The sequence below is a fragment of the Ochlerotatus camptorhynchus genome, unplaced genomic scaffold (assembly GCF_037179485.1).
Source record: "Ochlerotatus camptorhynchus isolate MF236.1 unplaced genomic scaffold, CSIRO-AGI_Acam_v1.1 ptg000434l, whole genome shotgun sequence".
NCBI classification, from domain to species: Eukaryota; Metazoa; Arthropoda; class Insecta; order Diptera; family Culicidae; genus Ochlerotatus; species Ochlerotatus camptorhynchus.
Genome location: NW_027040920.1, coordinates 2,765,951 through 2,791,520, shown reverse-complemented (window position 1 = coordinate 2,791,520; position 25,570 = coordinate 2,765,951). Strand labels below are relative to the sequence as shown.

General features: G+C 39.8%; 1 protein-coding gene across 5 annotated transcripts in view; it reads right to left on the bottom strand.

Moving 5' to 3' along the window:
- hlk (hulk) overlaps positions 1-25,570 on the bottom strand; it is a 90,102-nt gene that overhangs the window by 27,427 nt on the left and 37,105 nt on the right. For all 5 annotated transcript variants that reach the window (XM_065234572.1, XM_065234573.1, XM_065234576.1 and 2 more), the window contains 11 exons: positions 25,335-25,517; positions 25,131-25,274; positions 24,911-25,044; positions 15,938-16,118; positions 15,411-15,871; positions 15,177-15,345; positions 9,857-10,501; positions 9,470-9,790; positions 9,222-9,404; positions 2,382-2,513; positions 1,992-2,315 (listed from right to left, as the gene is read on the bottom strand). In XM_065234572.1, the coding sequence (XP_065090644.1) occupies positions 1,992-2,315; positions 2,382-2,513; positions 9,222-9,404; positions 9,470-9,790; positions 9,857-10,501; positions 15,177-15,345; positions 15,411-15,871; positions 15,938-16,118; positions 24,911-25,044; positions 25,131-25,274; positions 25,335-25,517 (2,877 nt within the window). The remainder of the gene's footprint in view (positions 1-1,991; positions 2,316-2,381; positions 2,514-9,221; positions 9,405-9,469; positions 9,791-9,856; positions 10,502-15,176; positions 15,346-15,410; positions 15,872-15,937; positions 16,119-24,910; positions 25,045-25,130; positions 25,275-25,334; positions 25,518-25,570) is intronic.

Below are 25,570 nucleotides of genomic sequence, written 5' to 3'. Positions count from 1 at the left end.
ATGAGATACGTTTGGTAATGATCAGTAATGAGAATGTGTAATATTTGTTGTTAAATTAAAAAAAAAATCACTGATATAATGATTTAATACAGCCAGTGCTGCAAAATCTCGACAATACACGGTGATATTGGCAATATAGTTTTGGTCACTCATTTGAGCTAACAGCCATCGTCAAGGCAAACCATGTCAATTGTCAATGATAATGCTGTCAGTGACGAACATGTGTAGATTTTTTGAAAATGGAACATGTAACAAAATTATGAAAATTTTTGAACGTTAATAACTCTGCTGCCCCTGGACTAATTTCAATAATTTTATCATCAATCGACCAGAAATATTTTTACACATCTTAAGACTTTATCATTTTTCAAAATTTCAATGTTGAAAATTGCACGACCGTGCAACTGTTGCTATGATAATTAAAATTATCACCGATTTTCTGCTAAAAGCGATTTTCCTAACACAGATTTCAAAGTTGAATTCTATCCGGTCTCACCAAACGGTGTTCATTCGATCACCGCGTGGTGGTGTTTTCCAGTACCCAACGAAAGGATCCCACAAGCAGCTAGCTATAAAGACTGCCCGCAATTCAGTTTCAATTCAGTTCCAATCACCGTGTGTGGTGGTGTCCGGTCGTCGGTATCAGCAGCAGCGCTTTCGGCGCTTGGCGTTCATCATTGTTCTCCAGTACACAACGAAAGGCTGTCTGCAAGCAGCTAGCTGCAACCCACATGAGCATCCATAGAAGGAGGAAGAAGCCGCACCGCTATTGATCGGAATCAGTAGCTCTTCGTGAGTCGCTGTGGGCCATCTATGTCAAGCGCGTCATACTAAAGAGTATAAACAGAGAGAACCTTGCTCAAATTCTTATTCCTACACAAAACACAAGCTCCTGTTGCAGTTAACAAATATGATTTATGATATGAGACCACCTAGTCCTACGTCACCATTGCGTACAACCCCATAAGGCTGTCCCTTGTAGTTTTTATCAACTAAATTTGTAACGAAATTAAATAAGTTGAGCAACACATGGAGCCGTGAACAAGCATCTACGTCCTGAACTGCTTCGATAACAATAATGTGACACAAAATGCACGAAATTACAATTTTTGTTACCATTGTTACCATTTATTATTGACGAAAAAATGAGTGAGATTTTGACGAAGGATTTTTTTGAGGATCAAGTCTTAGAGAAACCTCAGCACTTAATACAGTCGTTAATTTGCTTTATCGCTTTCGCTAGAAGTCAATTAAAATTGTTGCAGAAGTCCCATGTTGCCATGAGCAAGGTAAAGGAATTTTTGGAAGACCGTGAAGAGAGTTTCACTGATTTTCTTTTGACATGACTCTTATACGAAGACTCCAGTTCGAACCACTTTATCACTGCTTACATATACTAGGTTAGTTACTCCGCTCCTGTCATGTTTTAAGTGACGTTATCAGAATCGGTGAAATAAACATTTCATTGGCAATATATACATCAATTATCAAAGTTTTCTAATGAAAATTATACATCTGTGGTTCTAAAAATCAGATACAGTTCATACGGTATCCGTGGAGATGATTTTCTGAGCCTTAGCAAATTCCTGTCGAAGAAACAGCTTTCAACCCCTGTTCCCACCTCGTAGGATCTCATCGGGAGACCCCGAAACACCCCGAAGGGATCGGGTCCGATGCTCAAGAGCTTGTATTGGATGTTCGATGCCAGGGAAAGATAACTGCTGCCGGGATACGAAGCTATCAGGATCCTCTACAATATCAAATGCAATTTTTAAGAGCACCTTGATTTCCGGGTTTGCCACCACGTGCCAAAACCCGGATGAATTCAAATCCCGTCTGGCACGTCGAAAATCCGAGAACTGTGAAAAAAGACTCCCTTCTGCACTATTTACTTTAACGATTTTAATGCCGTCACATGTAAACCGTGCACTCTATTGCAAAATGCTGCAAGCAATATCAAAACCGAACATCCCCACATCCATTCTACTTACAAAAGAACACAGCCAAATAGTCGGACGCCTGCCGAATCTTGTGGAACATCTTCCGATTAACCTTCTCGATGTGGTCGGTCATCTCCATGTTGTGCGGATTGGTCAACCAATCCAGCAGTTCCTCCTCGTCGTCGATGTCACCGTCGTAGTTGATGGCCTTACCCTTGCGGAAGTACGTCACCCCGGGTGGATTACGGAAGCCGTACTTCTTCGCCATCAGCTTATCGGAGCACTTGACCAGCACGATTCCATACTCGGCGGCTTCGTCGTCGATCAGCTCGATGTGACGCAGTACCTTCGGACTGTTTTCGTCGTCTTCCAAGTCTGTTTTTGAAAGGGGGGGAGATTAGCATGGATTATCGAGGATGAAAAGAGTTTTGCTAGGCTTACAGAAGACTACAGCTAGGAAGTCCTTGGTTTCGATCAACTCGAACAACTCGTCGCGCTCGACTTCGTCGATACTTTCGTCGGTGGTTTGGTCGGAGATCCAGTCTATCACGTCGTACTCGTTCATGAGGTCACCTGCAACGGGATTGGAAAGGAATGATTCGCGGTTTCTTCTGTTCTCCGGTGTAGTAGGGGTGGACCAAAGTTGAACGGTACTCACATCTTGCAGTGGGCTAATTGTTGTCACGTTCCCTAGATATTCGCGAAAAAATGAAGTTTGTAACCAAGCAATACGTTCGGATTGGGAATGGCGAAGAGAAAGAAATCCGCACAGGAATTGGTTTCCGTTTGAAGTGAATCAAAACTTTATTAAATTTAAAGTTTCAAAAATTATAGAAAAAATAAATAGTATGGCAATAACAGTAGAAATAGAACTGTTTAAACTTATTTCTTGCATCTCCTTCTTTAATGTTGAACTGAAACGTATGTTTCGTATGACCTCGTCTCGTGCTTTTTCGCCTAGATTTTTTTTTTAAGAAACTTAACCTCTAGTTTATCATTATTCAGAACGGCTCACTTCTGAGTAAGAAATATTTCAAGTCTGTGGTCATGTGTTGCTTTGAAAGTTTTCCTCCTAAACTGACTGTTTACATTATCGACATGTGTTTGTTAAGTGGTGTTACTCAGCTGTTCGCTTGCTGTATGATAGAATTCGTTCGACAGCTTTCTGGTGAGCTTTAAAATACTATTGTTCATTATGACGGGTTGCGCGTCTCGCCTCCCTAATTGTTTTTGAAAGTTTGATCTGTCCTACTTAGTTTGAGTTATGTCGTTTCGATTCCTTCATTTTGTATATTTTCCGGTGATCCCTATTGTCATTGTGGCGAATGACAAGCACTAGAAAAATGTTCAAAAAATAGCTTGTTTTGCTTTCGAACCGACCAATTAGGTGGAAGAAATACGAAATTAAGGAATGAATCGGTTTAAATTGGTTTCGCCGTTTGATTGTGGTGGATGCTTGGAGGTTTTGGCGGCATCCTGCCGATGGCAGTCGATTATGTTTACATACGTATTAAAGCTGCCTCTCTCTGTTTAGCGCTCTTCGTTCGATTACAAATCTAATCAACAAGATAGCTAACAAATCAACCTAATAAATACTAACTTTTTTCTTCTCAAAGTCGAAGAGGCTCAACTGAACAATACCTGTACGCCAATGGTTTCTATTTACATACGATTATACCGTTCATCACCGTCTGGATTGGGCGGGCAGTAATGTGAGCATTTTGTATACACAATAGAAAATTTGCGCAACTACAACTACTCTTACTTGACACCAAAATTGTTTTGGTTTCTGTTTTGCATTCAAAAGAGATCTGTATACATTTCAACATTCGTCCATTGCTTAGTTGGTGCGTTGAATTGTACCAATCAGCATTATTGCTTATTTTTGTTTGCGTTTCTCGAAGATACCTCGCCAGCTACTAGCAATGTGTGAGTGCTGCGGGAGTGTGCGTGTGTGCATAGTGCGCGTGCGTCGTAGTGTTAGTACAAGCGGCGATTGCGGACCGTCCAAATGCGGAAACGGTGCGCGTGCTAGACTCTATCATTTGTAGTAAAAAAAATTCCTTAACTAAAAAGAAACTCCTCCGCTTGCAGTCATTCAAGTCCATCCCTATAAGCTAGTGTGTATAGTTTTATCTGCGCTGTACTACTCTTACAAAAGAACAAAAATAAAAATCAACTCAAAAATGAAAAGTTAGTGCTTAATTTTTCCGTTTGCTTAGTGTGTACTTTGCTCTCGTTTATAAATATACTCTTTTGTAAATAACAAACTTGCAGTCTATTCAAGAGATTGAACAAAATAAAACAGTAGTAGACTATCGACGAATAAATAGTTAATATCTCTGCCGAAAATGTGCGAGGTTTGAATATGCATCGATTGCGATTCACATTGCGTCTTTTTCTGCGTGCATGTGTGCGTGCGAGCGTGTGTGAGTGAGCTACTGGTTAGCCTACTGCGCTATCTTTTGTTCATGGCGTGTGTGTGTGTGTGTGTGAGTGTTGTGTATAATCTTTCGATTGCTTTTCGAAAGAGGTTTTCTTCTTCTTTCCTTTGCTTAAATGTTAGTTACGGCTAAAGCTACTGAAATATCTCGACCTTCTTCTTTGATAGTTTTTTTTTTAAATATTCTCTAGTTGGTTTTTGCATTCTACTCTAACTATTATCGCTTTTGATTTGCGCTCTCAGTTTAAGAAATATTTCTCTGTCTCTTTCTCTCTGATTGTGATTGTTGGGATGTCATTTTGTCAACGACTACCAATATTTTCTCTCACTCTCTCTCTCTCTTTTTACTTAGGCGCATCTGAGGAAGGGAAGATAAAGAGATAGTTTCTTTTAGATATCTGTATGTCGGCAACGGACATTGGTTTTGCTCTGGGACAGTTGTTGTTGATGATGTTGTTGTTGGTCTGCGCTCACACAGGATTTGAGAGTAGCATTCAGAGAAGCGTTTTTTTATCTGAACATATTTTTCTTTTGGAAAGGTGCATGCCAAAACGGGTGATTTTGGTTGATGGTTTTATGTCAGAGATTGGTTTTTCTGGGGATCTGCTCTCAAAGACGTGTTCGCATCGCACGTCATCCATTTGACAGGTTTTTGTTTTGTTTTGTTTTGGTTGGTTGGTTTGTTCATGCGTAACAAGGTTCACAAATACGAGATAGATGGTTCTTATGGGGGGCCTTTGGAAAGGTACTCTGTGTTTGTTCTATAAATGGCGAGATTAATGGACGAGAGATGGGGTTTTGATGCTTTCAAGTTTCAGTTTACCACCAGCCTAGTTTGCCGAACAGTCCATCATTGTCGTCGTCGTCGTCGTTGTCATCCTTTTTACCTTTGCCCTTGAGTTTGGGCTTCCCTTTCACCTTGACATCGATCTGGCTCTTGGATTGGGCGGCTTTCTTTTCCTTGCCGGCAGCGGCAGCGGCATCGGCAACATCCGACAGCTTCTTCTGCTTGAAGGCAAACTGACTCTCGGCTTCCTCGCTGTCGCGGCGGCTGATCTTCTGGGCGGCCATCTGCGTTACGCGGGTATTCTTCTCGACCTTGGCCGGGCAGCAACGGAACGAATCGTCCTCCTTGGTGGACTTTTTGTTTTTCTTGGTTACACGACCGGCGTGACCCAATCCAACGTAGAAACATTCGTCATCTGTGTGTATACAAAAAACATTTTGTCAGATTTAGTTTTGGAACGGTTTGTTTTGTTTTTATTTTTGGATAGTACAAAAAAAATTGGCACTGAACTAGTAAGGGTAGTGAAAAAAAAAAGATAAATACATTCAAACTTTGTTGCAATTTGCAGTTCTTAGAAGGACAAACGGTAGATATATCTTTTGTTTTGTTTTCAGGTATGCAAGGTTAGTACAAATTTTTATTAATGTATCATTCTCACTTTAGTTTGCTCTTCTGTATTATGCAACTAGTAGAAGTAGAACTCCAGGATGCAAAAAATACACTTAGTGAGACAGATTTTCCGAGTTCTTGCGATGGGTTTATTAGTGAAAGTTTTTTTTTGCGCTATTTTTGGAGTTACCATTCAAAACATCATTCCGCGTTTGCCAGTGTACATTGTTATGGTGAGAGAAGGCTCTGCAAACAATGCATCACAGGCAAGTTTTTTTTTGTTCTTTCTTACGAGCAGCTAATTTATGAATTAACTGACAAAATGTTTTTTGTAAACCAAACCGAATATTTAGAGATATATTTTTTTTCAGTGTATTCTATTGTCATTGCTTTTTACAATTGTGCTTCCCTAGGGCGGCATTTTTTGACTGTACAAAATTTAGCATTGAGCGATCGAGGCAGGGAGTCATTGAGCGAGAGAGTGAGAGTAAAATCTGAGAGAATGAGCGACGCAAGAAACTAATAGCAGTAGACAGTGAAAGAGAATGAGAGAGATAGAGAGAGGAAATAAGTGAGCAGTAGAAGCTCTGCAATTTTTCACATGGCTAGAGTCAAACCAAAACAAACTAGCTAAAGAACTATTTTGCGCTGCATTGTTGCCGTGGAGGTCGTTCTCTTTTTCCTGGGATCCGGTCCGGCCGGTGCCAATCTCTTTTTCTCTCCCTCGCATCTCATGACATCCTCATCGGCCCCAATGCAGCTCAAAATAATGTCAAGTTCGCCTAAAAATACAACTAGATTAAATGTTTTCTGTTTTCATTGCTACTGCGATTGCCATACTGTTTTCATATTTCTTTAAAAGTTTCTGCGGTTCAAAGCAAACTTTGATCATCATCGTTTCAGTTTTCAAAACATTGTGTCAGCTAAAATCATAATTCTTTTCAAATCTCAAGAGGAAACCTTCGGGTAAACGGCTTTCCGATATTTGCAACATCTACTTGAAAAAGAGAGGACGGGGTCGGAGGGGGTGGTCTAGCTAGGATTAGGCGGATTGGGTTGTAATCGATAACAGCAATTATTATTAAGGAGCCTTCAGGGATAGATTGACATGCAACAACGAATGTGATCGTACGATCTCACTCACACTCACACAGCAAAAACGAACAATAGATACAACAGAAACAGATTCGTGTGACTTTCTTTGGTGGCGTGGTTGTGTTGGTGAGTAAAAACAAAAACAGAAACATATGCAAAATGTGATCGTTTCAAGGTTGGATCCGTGCAGGCGATTGTTTAAGTAGGAAGTATTTGCACTCAAAATGATCACCATCTTGTGTGGTTGGTGGTGTCAGCTACAATCATTAGCGTAGAGAAAGGGTCGGAAAGTTGGTGGCATATTTACAAACTACAGGAAAAGTAAAGAAGAAAACATACGCTTCTAGCATGGCGGCTAATCTAAATTTGGAATGTCCCACAGGTCTATGCCCAAAATTGATTTGAGTGGAGATAGGAGAGTTTTGATAGAATTACATACAGAGAAAAAGAGAGCGAGAATGTGTGCCAGATATATACAATCGAAAGACCCCTTGCTGCCGTGGAGGGGTCCCGCTCTATGGATTAGGCATTGGTGGGTTTTTAGTGAAGATACAGTTCTTATTTACACGGACAGTTGCGTGTCGTTAGGACAGTTTCAGTGGGAAATGTACCTTCATCATCGGACTTCCTTAGGTCCGTCGTTTTGGGTTTGACCGGTTCGGCTTTCTGGAGCTCAGGCTTTTTCAGGGGCTTGAACGATGGCGGTTGGGGCTTTTGAGCTTTGCTTTCTTTGGTCTTTTTGGGCGGTTCAGATTTGGCAGTTTTGGATGGCTTGGTGGTGGTGGTGGTGGTGGTGGTGGTGATGGGTTGTAGCTTGGGAATTGGTTTGAGTTTACTATGTTTAGACCTGCTCTTATCAATCCTATCTTCTCTATCGATGTATTCGGGAACTTCGTTTTTCTTGGATCGCTTAGGTTTCGGTAATTTGTTATCTGGAAAATGTCGGTAATGAAAGTGTGATTCTCAAGACAGAACATCTAACAACGAAACGGGAAGGAATGTAGTACTATTCATTCCCCCATTCACTAGGAAACGAGTATCGTCGAACAACGAAGAAGACCAATCAAGCCGAATTTCGGGCAAGCGTTCGTGCAGTGTGTCTTGGCGCGCGTTGCGAGATCTATTCTAGAACAATAGTGGTTAGGAAGCCTACAGACTACGGAAACACGTGCAGACACGTGACCGGTAAGTTCCATTTGAACGACACCAATAATTGCTTCTACATATTCGAATGCGGCCACATCCTATGGATGCAAGTGCGTGCACGTGAGCCTACATTTAGGGAAGGGGCACTCTATCATTATCGAGTGCGCACTACTGGTTGAGTACTGGTATGAGTGAGACAATTTTGAGGCTCTACAAAAGGCATTTCCACTAATGGCATATAGCTGCTCTAAAGAGAAACAGAAAGTGCGACAGAGAAAGAGCTACAACATCCTACGGAGGTTACCTAATGGCATGGGATTGTATTGTAGACTGGTGATAGGGGTTCCTGGTGGCGGTTTTAGGATGGATTTCTCCGGCACCCCCGATCGGGCCCGGGCTTCCGCTTGAAGGCTCGCTATTCGTGCCTCTTCTTCCGGGTCAGAGAAAACGACCATCTTGCGTTCTTTGATCTGACCGCCACTGTATTTCAGTTTGATATCATACTTTCCTGGGAATTTGTATGGAATGGTTTGTCATAGGTTCGGAGGTTCACAGAGGGGAAGACAGATAGCGACAATGTGTGTGTGTGTTTGTGTGTTTGTGGTGGATTGATGATAGAGTGTGCATGAAAGAATAAGAGAAAAAGCATTTGAAGCTCGGATCTTCGAATATGGTTTGATAGGCTTGATGATCAATGGAATGTTTCTGAGACATGGGAAACCGTATACAGCGTTGCGTGGGGTCAGGACTTAACAATAATCAAAGCACGGGGAGAAGCCATATGGTACGATAGGAGGAGGGTTGGGGGGCGCACAATTTTCAGGAAACAGGGGGCAAAGGGGTACGCCACTTGATTGGTTTCGAGTACGGGATCTGGAATACGATGGGTTCAAAACTTGTTCATATGGATCAGAACGATGCGAAAATAAAGTCAAAAATATCGATCAACTTAAAGAAGAGAAAACGGTTAAAACTAATTACACCAAGAGAGCTTACTTTTGTGATCAATTAGCCACTGCAAGATGCGCTTTTCGTTTTTGAGATTACCTGTATCGGGTAGGGAAATAGAAGAGAAGAAAAATATACACACAATTGAGGTTAGGATTTGTCTACTGTACACAGTCATTGGATTCGTGGAAAATGTCGTCTTCAAAGGGGCACAACATCTGCTAGACATGTAAACTGAAAAGATCGCACGTACCATCATACATAATTGGGACGCCAGTCTCATAGTAGACCAGAGCCGGGAACGAGAAGATACCGATCTCGTGCGCCAGCTTCTCATCGTTGGCCTTGACGAACTGAATGTTGTGCTTGTCCGTATCATCATCGATGGTCTCCAACTTCTCCAGGATCTTCGGGCACGTCTCGCATTCGTCGTCATCTAAAACAAGCCAAGCATTCATTCAACAACAGCCTCCTAACTTAAGTCAATTGCAAACTACTCACAGAACAGCACAGCCAGATGTTCCACCTCGTTAACGAGCACCTGCAGGGTCTTACGGTCAACCGACTCGATCACCTCCGGCTTCGATTCGTACTGCTGCAGAACCCATTCCAGGATCTCCTCCTCGTTCATTAGATCCCCGCTGTAGATGGTACGGAACTTGTGGCGGTAGAACACCAAAGCCGGCAGCTGCTCCAAATCGTACTCCTTGTCGACGTCATCGTCCGAAGTCTTCACGAAATCGATGTCCTTCTCTTCGCACTCGTCGTCAATGTTCTCCAGTTCGTTGATGATCTTCAGTGACTTCTTGTCTTCGTCATTATCTAAACCCCAAAATACCAATCAATCAAATCCACCTCGAAACAAAATCAAACCCAAATTCAACTCACAGAAGAAGACAACGATGTGCTCGTTTTCGGAAAGAATCTTCTCCAGCATCTTGATGTTAACTTCCTCGATCCGTCCGGGAATCTCCAGCGTTTCCTCGTCGGTCAGCCAGGCCAGCACCTCGTCTTCGTCGTTCAAATCCCCGGAGTACATCAGCGGGTCCTTGTTGCGGAAGAACACCAACGCCGGCACGGTCTTGATGTTGTACTTCTTCGCGGTGGACATGTCCTCGGTCGTAACAAAGATGATACCAGCTTCGTCCAGCTCGTCGTCAATGTTCTCCAGGTCGTCCAAAATCTTGTCGCACTTCTCACCCTCCTCGCAGGCACCGCTAAAGTACACGCACACGTATTCGTGCTCTTCGATCAGGTCCTGCAGAATCTCGTCGGTGACCTCCTCGATGGTGGCCGAATATTTCTGAAGCTTGAGCCACTCGAGGACCTCCTCTTCGTTCATCAGGTCACCCTCGTAGACGGCGGGGATTTGGTTCTCGAAGTATACGAGCGCCGGCAGGTGGTCCAGACCGTACTCGCGGGCTTCCTCGGCATTGTCCAGACGGGCAATGATGATATCCTCCTTCTCCAGCTCGTCGTCGATGTTCTCCAGCTCGTTCAGGACCCGGATGTCTTGCTTGTCATCCTTGTCGTCTGCCGGAAGGGTGGGATAAAGAAAGGGAAACAGAGTGTCAATGTTTGTTACGATAGCATTATCATATAGGGATAGTGGAAATTCGCGATTTCGCGGAAGCCACGAATTGCGCGAAATTTCCTATGTTCGGTGAACTACCGCGAAAATTGTTAAAAATGATGAAATTCAATCAAGAACTCTTTTCTTTTGTAGCAATATGCAAGGCAGTTAAGTTTTTTTTCGAAGATGTTAATGAAGTATATTAAGGCTGATTCAAAGGAGTAGCCAGTAGAGTAGCGGGTTAGCGCAAATTTTTAATATAATAGCAGCCCCAGGTAAAGTATTGAATAAAGCAATAAATTTTTTAATTGACCTTCTTCGATTTTTGTTTGTTAGGGCCAATGATTTGCATTTTTGCTAAAATTCAACCATTTTGGATACCGTAATATTTTCAAAATGGTGTTCTTTAAATTTTTCAATGATTTTTTGCATGGAGACGGCATTTCTGATTGAAATGATGCCTGAGACATAATTGTACTGAAAAGAAATGTTTTTTTCTGGGAAAATAAAAACAACGAATGTTAAAATCCTTAATACTTCAAAATGTCTTCGTCCGATTTTTTTAAAAGATCATGTAAAATGAAAACTTTTGGAATGTTCAAAGACATAGACACTTACAAATTTACATAAATCATAGAACAAGAACTTGTGGTCATTGGTATTTGACATTTTTCACAGAAAATGATTTAAAATGTCTCAAACGTCGTTTTTTGCGTTTCATTCAAAAAACGATGTTTGAGACATTTTAAATCATTTTCTGTGAAAAATGTCAAAAACCAATGACCACAATTTCTTGTTCTATGATTATAAAAAATCGTTTAAAAAAGTTTATTTCTTACAAACAAGCACAGTTCTTTTGAATAATAATGTTTTCATGGTTTATTAACTGGTTATTAAGATCTCAGTTTCTAAACTTTTCCTTCGTCATTCGTCATTGCTCGTTCTTTCAAATAATCAAAAAATGTATCGATTTTGATGATTAGTCATTTAATATTTAACGTAACGGTGTCCTAACTAAGTCTGTGAAGCATTCTTTCCACTATTTATCATCTAGCCAAATGGGCTTCGCAACAAAATGAACCACCAGTCGACTTTTTGTCTCTCTTTGAATCATTCGGCGCTTTTTTTCCATTCAACCTTTTATCCCCCTTCTCATCATTCGGTCTTTTGTCCATTCGAACTTCTGTCCCTCTTCTCATTATTCGACCTTTTGTCCTTCTTTGAATCATTTGACCTTTTGTCCATTCAACTTTTTGTCATTCGATATTTTGTCGATTAAACCTTTAATTTTGTCCCTTTTTGAATCGTTCGACCTTTTTTTTCCTCTTTGAATCATTCAAACCTTTGTCAATTCGACCACAGACAAACAGACGTAACACTTTGAATTTTTTTCTTCTTGAAAACATAGTATCTCAAAACATAGGATCTCAGTAACGACATCTCTCGGGTTTCTCGCGGAAAACAAGCTTGCTAACTCACAAACAAATTGCATAAAAGTTCTATAGAATGTATAGAAACGTCAAAGTGATTCGATGCCAGCGCTGCGGCGAGTAGTTCGTGGAACTGATAAAATTCAAATCAACTGTTAAATGCGTGAACGAAGATACACAGTGAAGTGTTACGTCTGTTTGTCTGTGATTCGACATTTTGTCCATTCATTCTTTTGTCCAGTCGATCTTTTGTCCTTCTTCTCTTGATTCGACCTTTTGTCCATTAGAATTTTTGTACCTTCGACCTTTTTTCATTCGACGTTTTGTAATTTGACTTTTTGTCCTTTTGGCATTTTGTCATGCGATCAATTATTTTGAAACTATCCTTAGAATCAAATACCATTGAAAATTTCTTGAAATTATTATCAGGTAGGGTAAATTACGGCTTCGGCAATACCTTATTCTATTAACAACGTCCTTGAGAGCTCAATTTTGGCATGTGGATACATTGTCTTTCAGAGCATCTATTGGCCAAATTTGAGTGCTCTAGGACTTTGTTTACCCCCTGAAGATAATAGGTTAAGCCAACATTTCGCCTATCTCTTTCGCATTTTCATTACAAATTGACCAACAGCTGAGTACTGGGCCTAATTCATATGGAGACATTTCTTTCTCTTCGACGAAATGCATGTCCGGAATTTAGCGGCAGGAATTCTTGAAATAATCGTCATCTTCTCATAATTGAATTTTCCTCAGAATAGCCAACGCATTCAACTCTGAACTCGCCTTTAAATTCATCCGGGGCTTTTCTCACAATTGCCTTATTGGAGCTCTTTCGTCCAGAGTGCAGTTTCGAACCCTCTCGGATACGGTTGTGTTTTAAGTTTGCTCTCTGTTTTGAGCGTGCGTTCGCTTTCATAGTTTTCGGCTGCATTTGGCTGATTAGCGCTGGCACTCTGCCTCCCGGACGGTTATACGACGGTGTGTTTGCAAGTCTCAGAAGAGATGTCGCTACCTGCGTTGTTTGTTTTTTCTCCCGGACCAGAAATTTGCGGCATCGCGAGTGATAGTTTTCAATTTATTTACGCGTTGTAAGGTGCGTGAAAGAGCTCAGTACGGTCGGTGTTGATGTTGGTTCGCTGGCAACTATTTTTTCAAAAAATTATGTATTTTCGACCGAAATTGAAATTCGAAAGTGTACCAAAAGTGCTTCTGAACGTGTTTCGCAGTTGGGTGTGGTGAAATTCGTGCATTCATGGGTGATTTTCAGTGGAATTTCCTTGTCACAAAATTGCTGACCGAGTTCTTTTTTTTTCGCCGTTCGGTGACGACGGGTTTCCTTTAGCGAGAGTGACATTTATTGGATCCATTTATTTGCACGAGTGTGTTTTATGTTATCAGCGGTGTGTAAGTTTGCTTGCTAAAAATCAATCGCGCACCAAAGGCACGAAGCTTTTTAGCAGAGTTTTAGCAAAAATGTGAATGATTTACCATAAGACCAGTTCCAGGCCACATAAGATAAAAAAGTCTGACCTTCTCCGTGACCTTCTGCATGAAACTTTGCAAAATTATGTGTTATGGGCAATCATCCGCATTTTTTCAAAAATTCAATCATATTGGACCTAGTAAAAAATTTCAAAATGGCGTCTTTGACATTCTTCAATACATTGTAGCACTAAAACGTTACTTCTGATCAAAATGACGTCTGAGACAAGTTGTTTTGAAAAGTACAGTTATTCTGGGAAAAATTTACGCGGTAATTTTTTTAAGTAATTTTGGGTAAAAAAAATAAAAAAATAACAACTGAAATATCTCAAAAAGTATGTTTTAAATATTTATTATTTATTTTTGAAATAAAACTCATGAAAAGTGCTAACTTTAGTAGTATTTAAAACCATGATCACTTGAAAATTTACAAAAATCCTAGTACATAAAATTTTGGTAATATTTTTAAACTTCTTGTTAATGTGTAATTTTTGCTCAGATAACGATCTAGAGCGTCTCAAATATTATTGAAAGTGTAGAAATAACATAAAAAAGCGTACTAGCAAAAAGGTCGACTATTTGAGAAAAAGTTATTGTTTTACGATTTTGGTCAATTTTAAGGTGTCTATGGTATTAAATGTTTCAAAAATTTGCATTTGTTATAAGCTTCAAGAAAAAAAAACATACTCTTTGAAACTTTAGAGTTGCTAACACTCAGATTCATGTCAAAAGTGACAATTTCGTGCTACAATTTATTGGAAAACAACAAAGACGCCATTTTGAAAAAAATAAAAAAAAATACAAGACCGAAAATGGCTGTTTTTTATATGTGATTGATACACACAATTATTCAAAGATTCATGTAAATCGGTGAAGGTTGCATCAGATCGTCATTCTTCATTTAACGTGGAACTGCTCTTGAGTGCTACACGAGGTCGATTTTGAACCTCGTTTGCTCATGGACTGTATTTACCCGTAACATTATTATCGAAGCCGTAATTTACCCTCTGTTTAATTTTTTTTACTTATGATAAACAATTTAGACTTTCAAATGAATTGAACCGATCTCCAAAATTCAACTGACAGCCTGTGATTTTTTTTTCTTTTTTGGTGCATTTGACCCACCGTGTGTTTCAGAAAATTGGACCCGTAGATTTGGTTTAAAATATGGTTAAAATAGTTCTCAGACTTCAATTAACTAATCTTGAAAAAATCTCGTGATTATCGTAAATGTTAAACAATTCGGGCGTTTATGGGTTAACAGAAGGTTGAGAGTAATTAATTAATTATTGATTTTAATTATCATCTCATTATAACCTCATCATTTCAAGAGCACACATATCAGCTCTCACAAAACATACACCAATGAAACTGTAACTTAATGTTTGCTGCGGGGCAGAACACAAGGAGTTGCAATTTCATGAGCGATGTCACATCAGTGCCCGAGATTTGTGCTCTAGAAAACTTGACGTGATAGGCTAAATCAGCCATCATGACGGCCATTGTTGGACGCTTCAATGAATCACCTTAAATGACCACAGTTTAGGATCTTAAAATCACGGATTTTCAATTTTTATAAGATCTAATCAAACTGTCATCGAAATCTTTTAAGAATGCTCGTTAAAGAGGAAGGTTCGGGATAGTCCCTTCCGAAACCTCCTATTGGTAAGAAATGTTCGCCTCTAACGAATGTTTTATCAAACCTAAAATTTCTACTCACAGAAGATGATTGCAACGTGGTCGTAGGTGCGCATCAGCTTGTCCTTCATCTCGTCGGTGATTTCCGGAATCTCCGAATGTCTCTTCTGGTGCACCAACCAGCCCAACAGCTCCTCCTCCCGCATCAGATCTCCTTCGTACATGTGTGGGATGCCGCGCTCGAAGAGGATCTGTTGAATTAAGGTTTTAAATTATACCCAGTTCTACCGGTTTTCCCCGCGTCCCGAAAACCTACCATAGTGGGCAGTTCTTCGATGCCCCACTCCTTGGCCTCGTTGTCGTCGTCGATCTTGACGAAGGCGATGTCGTTCTGATCGCACTCGTCGTCAATGTTCTCCAGCTCGGCCAGCACCTTCTGCGAGGCCTTGGAGTCCTTGTCGTAGAACAGGACGGCCACGTGCGGCATCTTTTCGATGATCATGTCCAGCATCTCGTCGGTGACGTCCTCGATCTCGTCCGAGCTGGTCTGGCGCTCGAGCCACTCGAGCACTTCCTCCTCGTTCTCCATGTCTCCTTCGTACACGGTCGGGATGCCCTGCTCGAAGTAGACCAACGTGGGGAACTTGGTGACGCCGTAGTCCAAGGCCTCCTCCGTATCGTCCATCTTGACGAAGTTGATACCCAGTTGATCGCACTCGTCGTCGATGTTCTCCAGCTCGTTCAGGATCTTCTCCGACTTCTTGTCGTTGTTGTCATCTGTAGGGGGAGGAAAATAATGAGTTCGGTAGGTTCAAGCTTGAGGTTTGGGAAAGGAGGACTTACAGAACATAACGGCAACGGATTTGCCCTCCTTGATCAGTTTGTCCAGCATTTCGTCGGTGACGTCTTCGATTTCGTCCTTCTCCAGCTGGGAAAGCAGCCATTTCAGGATTTCATCCTCGTCGCTGAGGTCATCGTCGTAGACGTTGGGAATCTCCTTCTCGAAATAGACGATGGCTGGGATCTAGAACGAATGGTTTCGGTTTACTTATTGCATCGGTTAGCTTTATAATTAGCATCTGTGTCGGTACGTATGCATTGTATTATATCTAGGCCCGGTATCTTCCTGATTGTTCTATTCTAGCAGCGCAGCATCCTTAATTATGACCGGCAGCAACGGCCGAAGCCGAAGCTGCCGCTAGCTTTAATGAGATCGGAATGCACCCGCAGTCAGAAGGTATGCAACAACAAAATATGAGCCACGCGATGCAAACACCATCACCCCTTCCGTGTACGCATGTGTGCACTGTCGAACGACCTGCGACGCCACCGTGCCGCGGCCGTAGCATAGGAAGCCGATAGAATTAAAAATAAAACCCCAAACGCAACAAGTGCGGTTGGTGAAACCAAGATCTAAATATAGCGGACATTGAAGACCAGCATGTTTCTAATTAACTCGTGGCACTCGGCACTCGGCGGCGATCGAGAGCAGCGTGTGTAGGCACGTGGAATGGGAGAGGGGATCAGTTGTAGGAACAGTGCCGTCGGTATTTGGTAGATGAGTTTGCCCCAAGAATAAATTTTAACTCCCTGCCATAATTGTAACCGATCATTTAGATTTGAAGATTGTTGCACTATTAGCAATTGCTACTTTTTAGGACCTCAACATCGTTTGAATTTTGTAGCATCAACATCTTTTTCCGTTGTTATATATCTTCTTGTTAAACCTTTTTCGGCACCATTAATTATATTAGAGCTAGAACTTATGGACATTTTTAGGAATTTTGAGAGTCCCTATGCACAGGCGAATATGCCACCTATCGTTATGTTTAAAACTCAATCCAATATTTCCATGCAGTCAATACTCAAAAACAGCGTTTCTCAATCTAGGGCCTCGTGTTCACTCGGCTGTCGACAGAAGCAGGCCATACTCTCGGTGTGTGTCACGCGATCGTCTGCTTACTCGGTAGCAACTATTGTGTGATCCTCGTTATTGTTCTTCATCAGCAGTTCTTTCGGTCGATGCGACATCGACTTTGGAAAGCAACCATTTCGTGATGAGTGTGTGAGTGATGACCACGTTTTGATCACGTTTTGATCACGTCCATTGCTGCAATAGAAGCGATACTGCCATACAATGAAACCACTGGAAGCGGATCCCGTTCTGATGGAGGAGGCTTATTGGACAGCGGAAGATAAAGTGCTTTTGACTATAGTTTTACAATATTTTGTATAGTAAATAAGAATCCTCGGCTCGGTAAAGTTAATTCGATTGAGCCTTATCAAATAAATTAATAAACAAGACAATCTAGGGCCTGTCTTTGAGTGGATCGCAGGTAGGCATTCAATAAAATCATGTTGGAATAATTAAAATTAAATCTGAGCTGATATATGAACCTATTTCTATCTTTTCAGTAAAACGGCCTGAAAATTTGCTAAGAACAAGTTTTCAACTAAATTTAATATACAAAACCCTTCAAATTTTCTTATAATAATTTTAACATTATAGTAAAGTCAATTAATCATAGCCTTTGGGGTAGGTTGAATATTTTGTTGTTGATTCCTTTGAATATCCGTAGATATTTTGTTGTTTCAAAATCTTTTAGATATTTCATTTCTATGTTTTGTAATTTTTGCTGTTTTTGATATTTTATACGATTTAGGACGGTTCTTTAGATTTTAAGACCGGTTTTAATGTTTTGAAATTCAATTTGTTTGGTTGTTTGCCATTTTGGCGATTAAAATTTATTTATATGTGATTCTAGGCCACTATGATATTTTTTACGTTTCTATAGTAATTTTGCCTTTTTTGGCTGTTGAATGGTGAGGTCTTTCCATGTTATCAACGTATCTATATTTCATTTAAATAGCTATATGCTGGCCTTGACGGATCGCAAATCACAATGGTTCGTTGTAACGTCAGGGGCTCGATGGCCAAGTGACGACCGTTTATGCTTACTAGGTAATTCAAGGCTGGTAGGTTTAATAGGTTGCGTTGGTAGGTCTAGTGACTTTTTTTTTTAAAGGAATAAGTCTGAGGGACTTCGAGAACCAATTTGTAGGGGTGACGGACTTCGAGTCCTAATTCATACGGCTTCTCAGAGCCTTCTTTTTAGCAGCTCATATTTTTTTTCTAAAGCGAGTACAATGCCAATGCTGGATATTGAAAAGTAAACAACTTATTTAATGTTTTAGACTAATGATCCATTCAGTCTAATGCCGTCTGGCCTAGACGGAATAGGTAACTAAACTTTGTACTCTAAATAATTTCATATTGATACTATTCAACATTGATTTCAGTTCTTACTCCTAATAATTTGAATCGATTAGTTGCTGCTCAGTACCATTCTAAATCGCCTAATATGTGATCGGACGGCAATGACAACCCGATAAACTATATGATTTCTGGACTGGGCAGGGCCAAGTAGCACAGAAACAGGTGGATAATAAGAAAGGGACATAATGGATGGAAAACGTATGAAAATGAGGTGATGGTCACATCAAACTCTAACATGAGACAAGCAAAGGAATTTGTAGATCGCCTGCATGTACGGAAGATCATGGGTTCCCAATACATCTCTTACTTCACGGAAGTGTTGTCTACTTCGGGCCACTAGCGTATCCAGCAATCGTGCTCTGGAGGCGTTATTACGCGGACAATGCCTAACTGCGTGATCGATGTCATCATAAACGGTTCTGCACCTACATATATTGCTGTCAAGGAGGTTTATTCTGTAGAGATGTGCGTCTAGCGAGTAGTGGTTGGACACAAGTCTTGACATCACGCGAATGAATCCCCGACTTACATCCAGACCTTTGAACCACACTCTCGAAGAAACATGGAATGTAACCACCGTCCAAGAGAATTACTTGTCCAATCATTTTGCCAACTTAGAAGAGAACTCTGACGTACTAATGGGAAACATTTATCATGTGAAATTCTTCTATCATAAATCTCGCCTTGTTGTGCGCCCACCTTTGCGAGAGAGTCTGTCTTCTAATTGCCTGGGATTGAGCAATGTGAGGGGACCCATATAAAGGTAATCCTATATGATCTTTCGACCAGCAAACTCATCTACTCACTTACCTTTGAAAGGAAATAAGATGAATGCCTATCTTGTTTCATCGACCGAATAGCCTCAATCGAACTGAGACTATCCGAGAAGATGAAGTAATGGTATGTGGGCATGTCGGAAATCATCCCCAATGCGGTTGAGTATTCATTGAAGACATGGAAGCCAGTGGATCAATCAATGCATGATCCATCAGTGAAAAATCTTCAATTGACTTGTTGGTACTTTTCAGAAAAAAATACGGGGATAGATAGGTCGAAGTTGATCCGGAACTCCTTGAATAGCCTGTTTCATGGAGAGATCATAGTCAATGGGGGATCTATAGTTAGTAAAAACGTACACGACGGAAGGCTAATATTCGATGACATATAGTTAAGGTAGATTCGCACGAATCTAGACTGGGTGTTCAATTCAAGTATTGCTTCGAAGTTTTCAATCACAAGGTTGTTACTGACACTACATTTGATCAATACTCTTAATGAGAGCTCCCAGAAACGGTTCTGCGGAGATTTTACGCCCACTAGAACCTCTAGGCTCATATTGTGTGTTGAATGTGGCAAGGGCAATACGTAAACCACGATATTGAATACGTTCCAATTTCGATTAGGTGGCTTTTTCTTGCCGAGAGGAAGCAAAAAGATCCATACTCAAGAACTGAAAGAATAGTTGTTTTATATAGTTTAATGAGGTCTTCCGGGTGAGCACCCCGCTAATGTCCCTGAAATTGATCGAGGAAAGTTGATCCTTTGTTGAAACTTTTGTTTTAAATACGTAATATGAGTACCCCAAGTGCGTTTTGAATCACACCAGACTCCAAGGTATTTGAAGGTTAAAGATTGACTAATGTCTCTGCAAAAAAGATTTAGCCGCAGTTGGGTTGGAAGCCGCTTCCTTGTAAACACTAGCAATTCAGGTTTTTGCGGTGAAAACTCGACCCAAAAGGACAGATTATCTACGGAATCACGGCATCGTCTGCAAGCTGTCTAAGCGTGCATGGATTATCTAAGCAGCTATCAATATCTTTGACAAAGAAATTATAAAGTAAGGGACTTAAACTTAAACCTTGGGGTAAGCCCATGTAACTAATTCTAGAAGTTGTCAGTCGACCTAGATTGAAGGTCATTTGTTTTTCTGACAGCAAGTTATACAAGAAATTATTTAAAATACCGGGTAATCAACTACTGTGCAGACTGAAACTGAATCAAATGCGACCTTAATATCCAAAAAGACTGAAGCTAATTTCTCTTTGTGCGCAAAGGTTAGTTGAATATCAGATGAAAGCAACGTAAATCCCAAATAACGAGTTTTCTTTGTACGAAGTAAATTCCAAATAACGAGTTTTTTTTTGCGATTATGGGAATCTGGGAAAAACTGTGAAATATCCCACAATATGGGTATCTTTGGAATCGCAGTGGCATGTAGGAACCGGAAATCCATGCCTGACACCATTTTAAAATCCAAGATGGCAGCATCCGGTTCACGAAAAACTGGAAAATACTGTCAATATCCCTCAATATGGGTGTTTTTGGAATCAGGGTGACGTGTAGGAACTGGAAATCTATGTCTGACGACATTTTGAAATCCAAGATGGCGGCATCCGGTTCATGAAAACTGGAAAATACTTTCAATACCCCACAATATGGGTATTTTACAGTTTTTCATGAACCGGATGCCGCTATCTTGAATTTCAAAATGGCGTCAGACATAGATTTCCAGTTCCTACACGTCACCCTGATTCCAAAAATACCCATATTGTGGGGTATTGACATTATTTTGCAGGTTTTCTGTAACCGGATGCCGCCATCTGGGATTTCAAAATGGCGTCAGACAAAGATTTCCAGTTCCTACACGTCACCCTAATTTCAAAAATACCCATATTTTGGGGTATTGACAGTATTTTCCAGTTTTTCATGAACTGGATGCCGCCATCTTGAATTTAAAAATGGAGTCAGACATCGATTTCCGGTCCCTACACGTCTCTCCGATTCCAAAAATACCAATATTGTGAGGTATTTGACAATATTTTCAAAAACCTCTTTTTACGAAGCAAATCCCAAATAACAAGGTTTTTTTTACGCGATAATTCGATATACGAACCCCCGGTTTGGTTCGTAAATGGAGGTTCCAGTGTATACATTCTTGGGAAAAGTTATAGCTGAGCTAAATTAAAGCAACTTTATTAAAGAAAATTTTTTTGTATTAAGAGATTGACGGATTTAGAGCTATTTTTTTTTAATTGAGTTAGGGTCCCAACAAACAATTTGAGTTGATCAACAGCTGATTAAGCTATTTTTTAGCTGAAGAAGCTTGCTTTTGCCTGAATAAGCTCTTATTCAACATTCAATGTTTGTTGGGGTGCCTCAAAAAAATCGAGGGGGGCGACACATCTAAATCTCAATTATAGATGCTCGAAAAATCTCACACCAGCGAATCAATCTTCTAAAAATCTTCTTTCATTTCTCGCATCTACTTGCATCGCGCATCATCTTTTTGCAGGAAATCTCCAAAATTGTGATAAATCTTCTTTCTATCTACTCAGCTAGCCACAGCCGAGCACAACAAAATACAATTTTTCCTGCATCGTAGATAGAGTCGTCCCCCTCGAAAAAAATAGTTGTTTTGCTCTAGTTTTCTTATTTTAAATTTCTCAGCAAAGGCGTCTTTAAATAACTTTTAGATCTTTAGAAGGCGCAAATTTTTACTCAACAAAGCTTGTATATCTTTCGCCGATCAAGAGTTATTCACGTTTTTCTACAAAAAATATGCCCTTTTCAAATGTTAATATCTCTGGTTGGGACAAACAAAAAAAAGTTTATTTACGGTATTTGAAAGGGCTTATGTTATTCTCAATAATGTGAAAAAATTTGAGGTATGCTATTTTTTAAACTCGTATTAAATAAATTTGATTTTTTTCATATGTTTTACTATAATTGGGTATATCTTTTTTATTAGAAGAGATACATACCACAACTTTTACTATGAAACGTACATCTTAAAGAGCTTTAAAATTCTCTAGCAGATGACTTTCATGAGAAATTTCATTGTCATTGTCACCACCCTAGAATTCATTGTCATAAAAATGAGGGCCTAACTATAAGGAACAACTTTGTAGAAGAGACTTTTAGACTAAAGTTTCAATTTCAGACTCAAAACATATCATTCCAACGAAATCTGCATTCTGGACCACTGTGCAATGGTCAAGTATTGATAGGATATTTTTTTTCTAATAATTTCCTCAGGTAAGTTATGATTTGTTGAAAAATATTGAATGCGACATTTTTAATTTTTTTGGCATGGTTTAAAGTGGTTGAATTTGAGCTTAAATGTTAATGATCGGCCATAACAAATAATTTAGCAAAGTTTTATGCAAATAGGAGAAGGTATAGTCTAAAAGCAGTAGTATTTATTGTTATCGTGGCGTTTTTATGAAATTGTTTTTTTGGTGGTTTGAAGCTGGTTTTTCGCTTCAGGCTGTTTTTTCGGGTTTCAGGCCAGTTGAGGATTTTTTTTTTCTTTTCAGTATTGGTGGGTTGTGACTTTAAAGTATTTCTCAAAGTGGGTCGCATCCAATTAAAGTTTCATGAGGATGAAATGCTCCCCAAAAATATGAAATGCCCCATTAAAAATTCTAAAATGTTCCATAAACATTTCTGTTTTATTGGCGCATTTCATATTTTTGGGGAGCATTTAATCTTTTCTTGAAGCGTAGATTTAATGTCCTGCCCGTGACTTTTTAAGTTAATAAAGTTTATGGAACATTTCATCTTTTATATTGGAAAATTTCACATGTTTTATTGAAGTTATATAGTAAATATTTCAAGTAGGAAAGTAATAGTATTATTAGTAAATATTTCAAAAAAGTGCTTAAACCTAAATAACTCAAAATATAGTTGTTTAATATTTATAATTTGTTTTTAGCCTTGTAGATAATATACACAAACAGCCGTTGTCGTGGTAGATTTTTCAAGTAAAATTTACGGCTCGAAAAAAAAAAAAAATTCTAAAAACATTGAAGAAAAATATTAAAAATTCAAAAAGATCAGTTTTTTCTTCGTGCAAAAATTCACAGTTAAATTTTTTTTAGTCATAATGAAAAACAAATTGAAACCTCGGTCCTTGAGTCCTACTTTTATTCCATGATGAATAACAAAAGATATTTTTGCACGTAAATTTTCTTTAAAAGATTAGAAAAATGTGATTTTTTAAGATTTTTTATACCTTTTTCCAATACTTTTAGAAACATCAAAACGTATTTTTTTTGGGTGTTTATCTTCCCCTTAAATAAATGCAATCTTCTGACATATTGAAAATCTTGGACCCTTAAAATTGACAAAAATCGTTAAACATGAACATTTAGTCAAATGCTTATGCAATATTATTAATTTTTGCTCAGACATTGATTTAAAAGGCCAGAAATAATGTGTTCTGTGCAATAAAAAGTACTAAGGAAAAGTTAAAAATATATACCAAAAGTTTTTTGGTAAGTTTTAAATGTTCTAGGATACGTGGCGCTGGTGGTTTAGTGGTAAGCGTGATTGCTTCACACCCAAAAGACCTGGTTTCAATCCCAGTCTGCGCCGCTGGGATTTTCTGACGCATAACATCTCTGATCACGCCTTCCTTCAGAAGACAAGTAAGCCGTTTGTCCCCGGTCCATGAGTTAATGGAGGCCAATAGGTATGGTCCAGGAGTGGGAGCTGCCTCCCTGGTGTTGGTAGCATTGGTACCCAGTACAGAAAACAAGATCGACGGAAAACAAATCAAACAAAAAAAAAAGGGCCTAGATTATTACAAAATTTGAAAACTTTATATTTTCACTGAGCTTTTTTTAAATAAAACAAAATCGTTAATATTGAACAAGGACATTTTGACCTATTTATGTTTTTATCACTTTTTTGTATTGATTTTTATTACTTCTCGTGTGTATATTTTTCTTGATAGACTTTATTTTTCTCTACACAACTATGTATCAGACGTCATTTTGATTAGGCCATTTGAACAGGCCATTTTGAAAAATATTGCAGGATCCAGAATGGCCGATTTTTAGCACAAATTTGACAATCAAACAATTATGCAAATTCAAAGTGTTTTTATGTTACTTCATACGCGAAGTTTGCGATTTTCACAGTTGGTTGGAAATGCTATCTAACGTGTAGCTTTAGTGTGATAATTTATTAGCTAGAGAATGCTGATGATGGTACAGTGCGCAACAACCACCCTACTGCTTTCTCTCTTAGCTGACCAAGTTGGTTATGACGAAAGGAGCAACACAATAGTTGGATAAAGAAGAATTGCATTATAACACACCATCAACTGGAAATGCTTTTGGCAACGTGGGAATTTATGTAGTGATGAAACGTCGCTAGATCTATTCCACTGCCGCAGACAGTATATGAGCAAAGGCGGGCGCACACTTTTTTGCCTGTAGATTTTAAGACATACTTCAAATCTCCGCGTACGAATTAGGCAAAGAAGTGTGCGTTTGACTTTGAATTGTCGCATTAATGGCCCTCCAACCAACTCTGAATTATCCAAAGTTTCATGAAAATCGAAGAATCAACACGATTGAAGTGCATCCGCTTTGAAATTATTTTTTGCTGCGTTTACTAATAAACAATGAGATTCATTGCAATGACCTTTAGCAGATTTGTTACAAGCTCACTTTCCTCAAGGAATAAAGCCTGACCGATACCGAACCTGCAGCAAAGAAAAGCGTTCATCTGGTGTTAATATCACTACTCACATCATCGATTCCGTACTCCTTGGACACCTTCGGATCATCGATCTTGACAAACTGGATTCCGTGCTTGGCGCAGTCGTCATCGATGTTCTCCAGCTCTTGCAGCACATTTTCCGATTCTTCGTCTCCATCGTCGTCTGTATGGGGGGAAAGAAAATAAACGAAATCCTTAATGCTCGTTTGGGCGATCCAGGCCCACGACCCTTCCGGGAGGAACACCTACAGAACAACACGACCAGATTGTCAATGTTGGCAATCAGGGTCTTGAGCGTCTTGGCGTTGACTTCCTCGATTACGTCATCTTCGTCGCCGGTGGCCTTGTTCTCGACGAGCCACTCCAGCACATCTTCCTCCCGCTGAAGTTCATCTGCAGTGGAAAAGACTTGTTGAAAGAAAAGACCTGCGGGCGAGATCACACAGCACTTACGCTCGTAGACAATTGGAGTCTGGTGTCGGTAGTACACTAGCTTTGGCAGTGGTCCCAGATTGTACTCTTCGGCCAGTTCCTCGTCGTGGATCTTGACGAAACCGATGTCCAACTCGTCGGCTTCATCGTCAATGTTCTCCAGCTCCTGCAGCGCCTTGATGCACTTTTTGCATTCGGGCTGATCTGTGAGAATTGTTGAGGGTGGAGGGATCGAAGTGTTGATTAGCTTAGTTCCT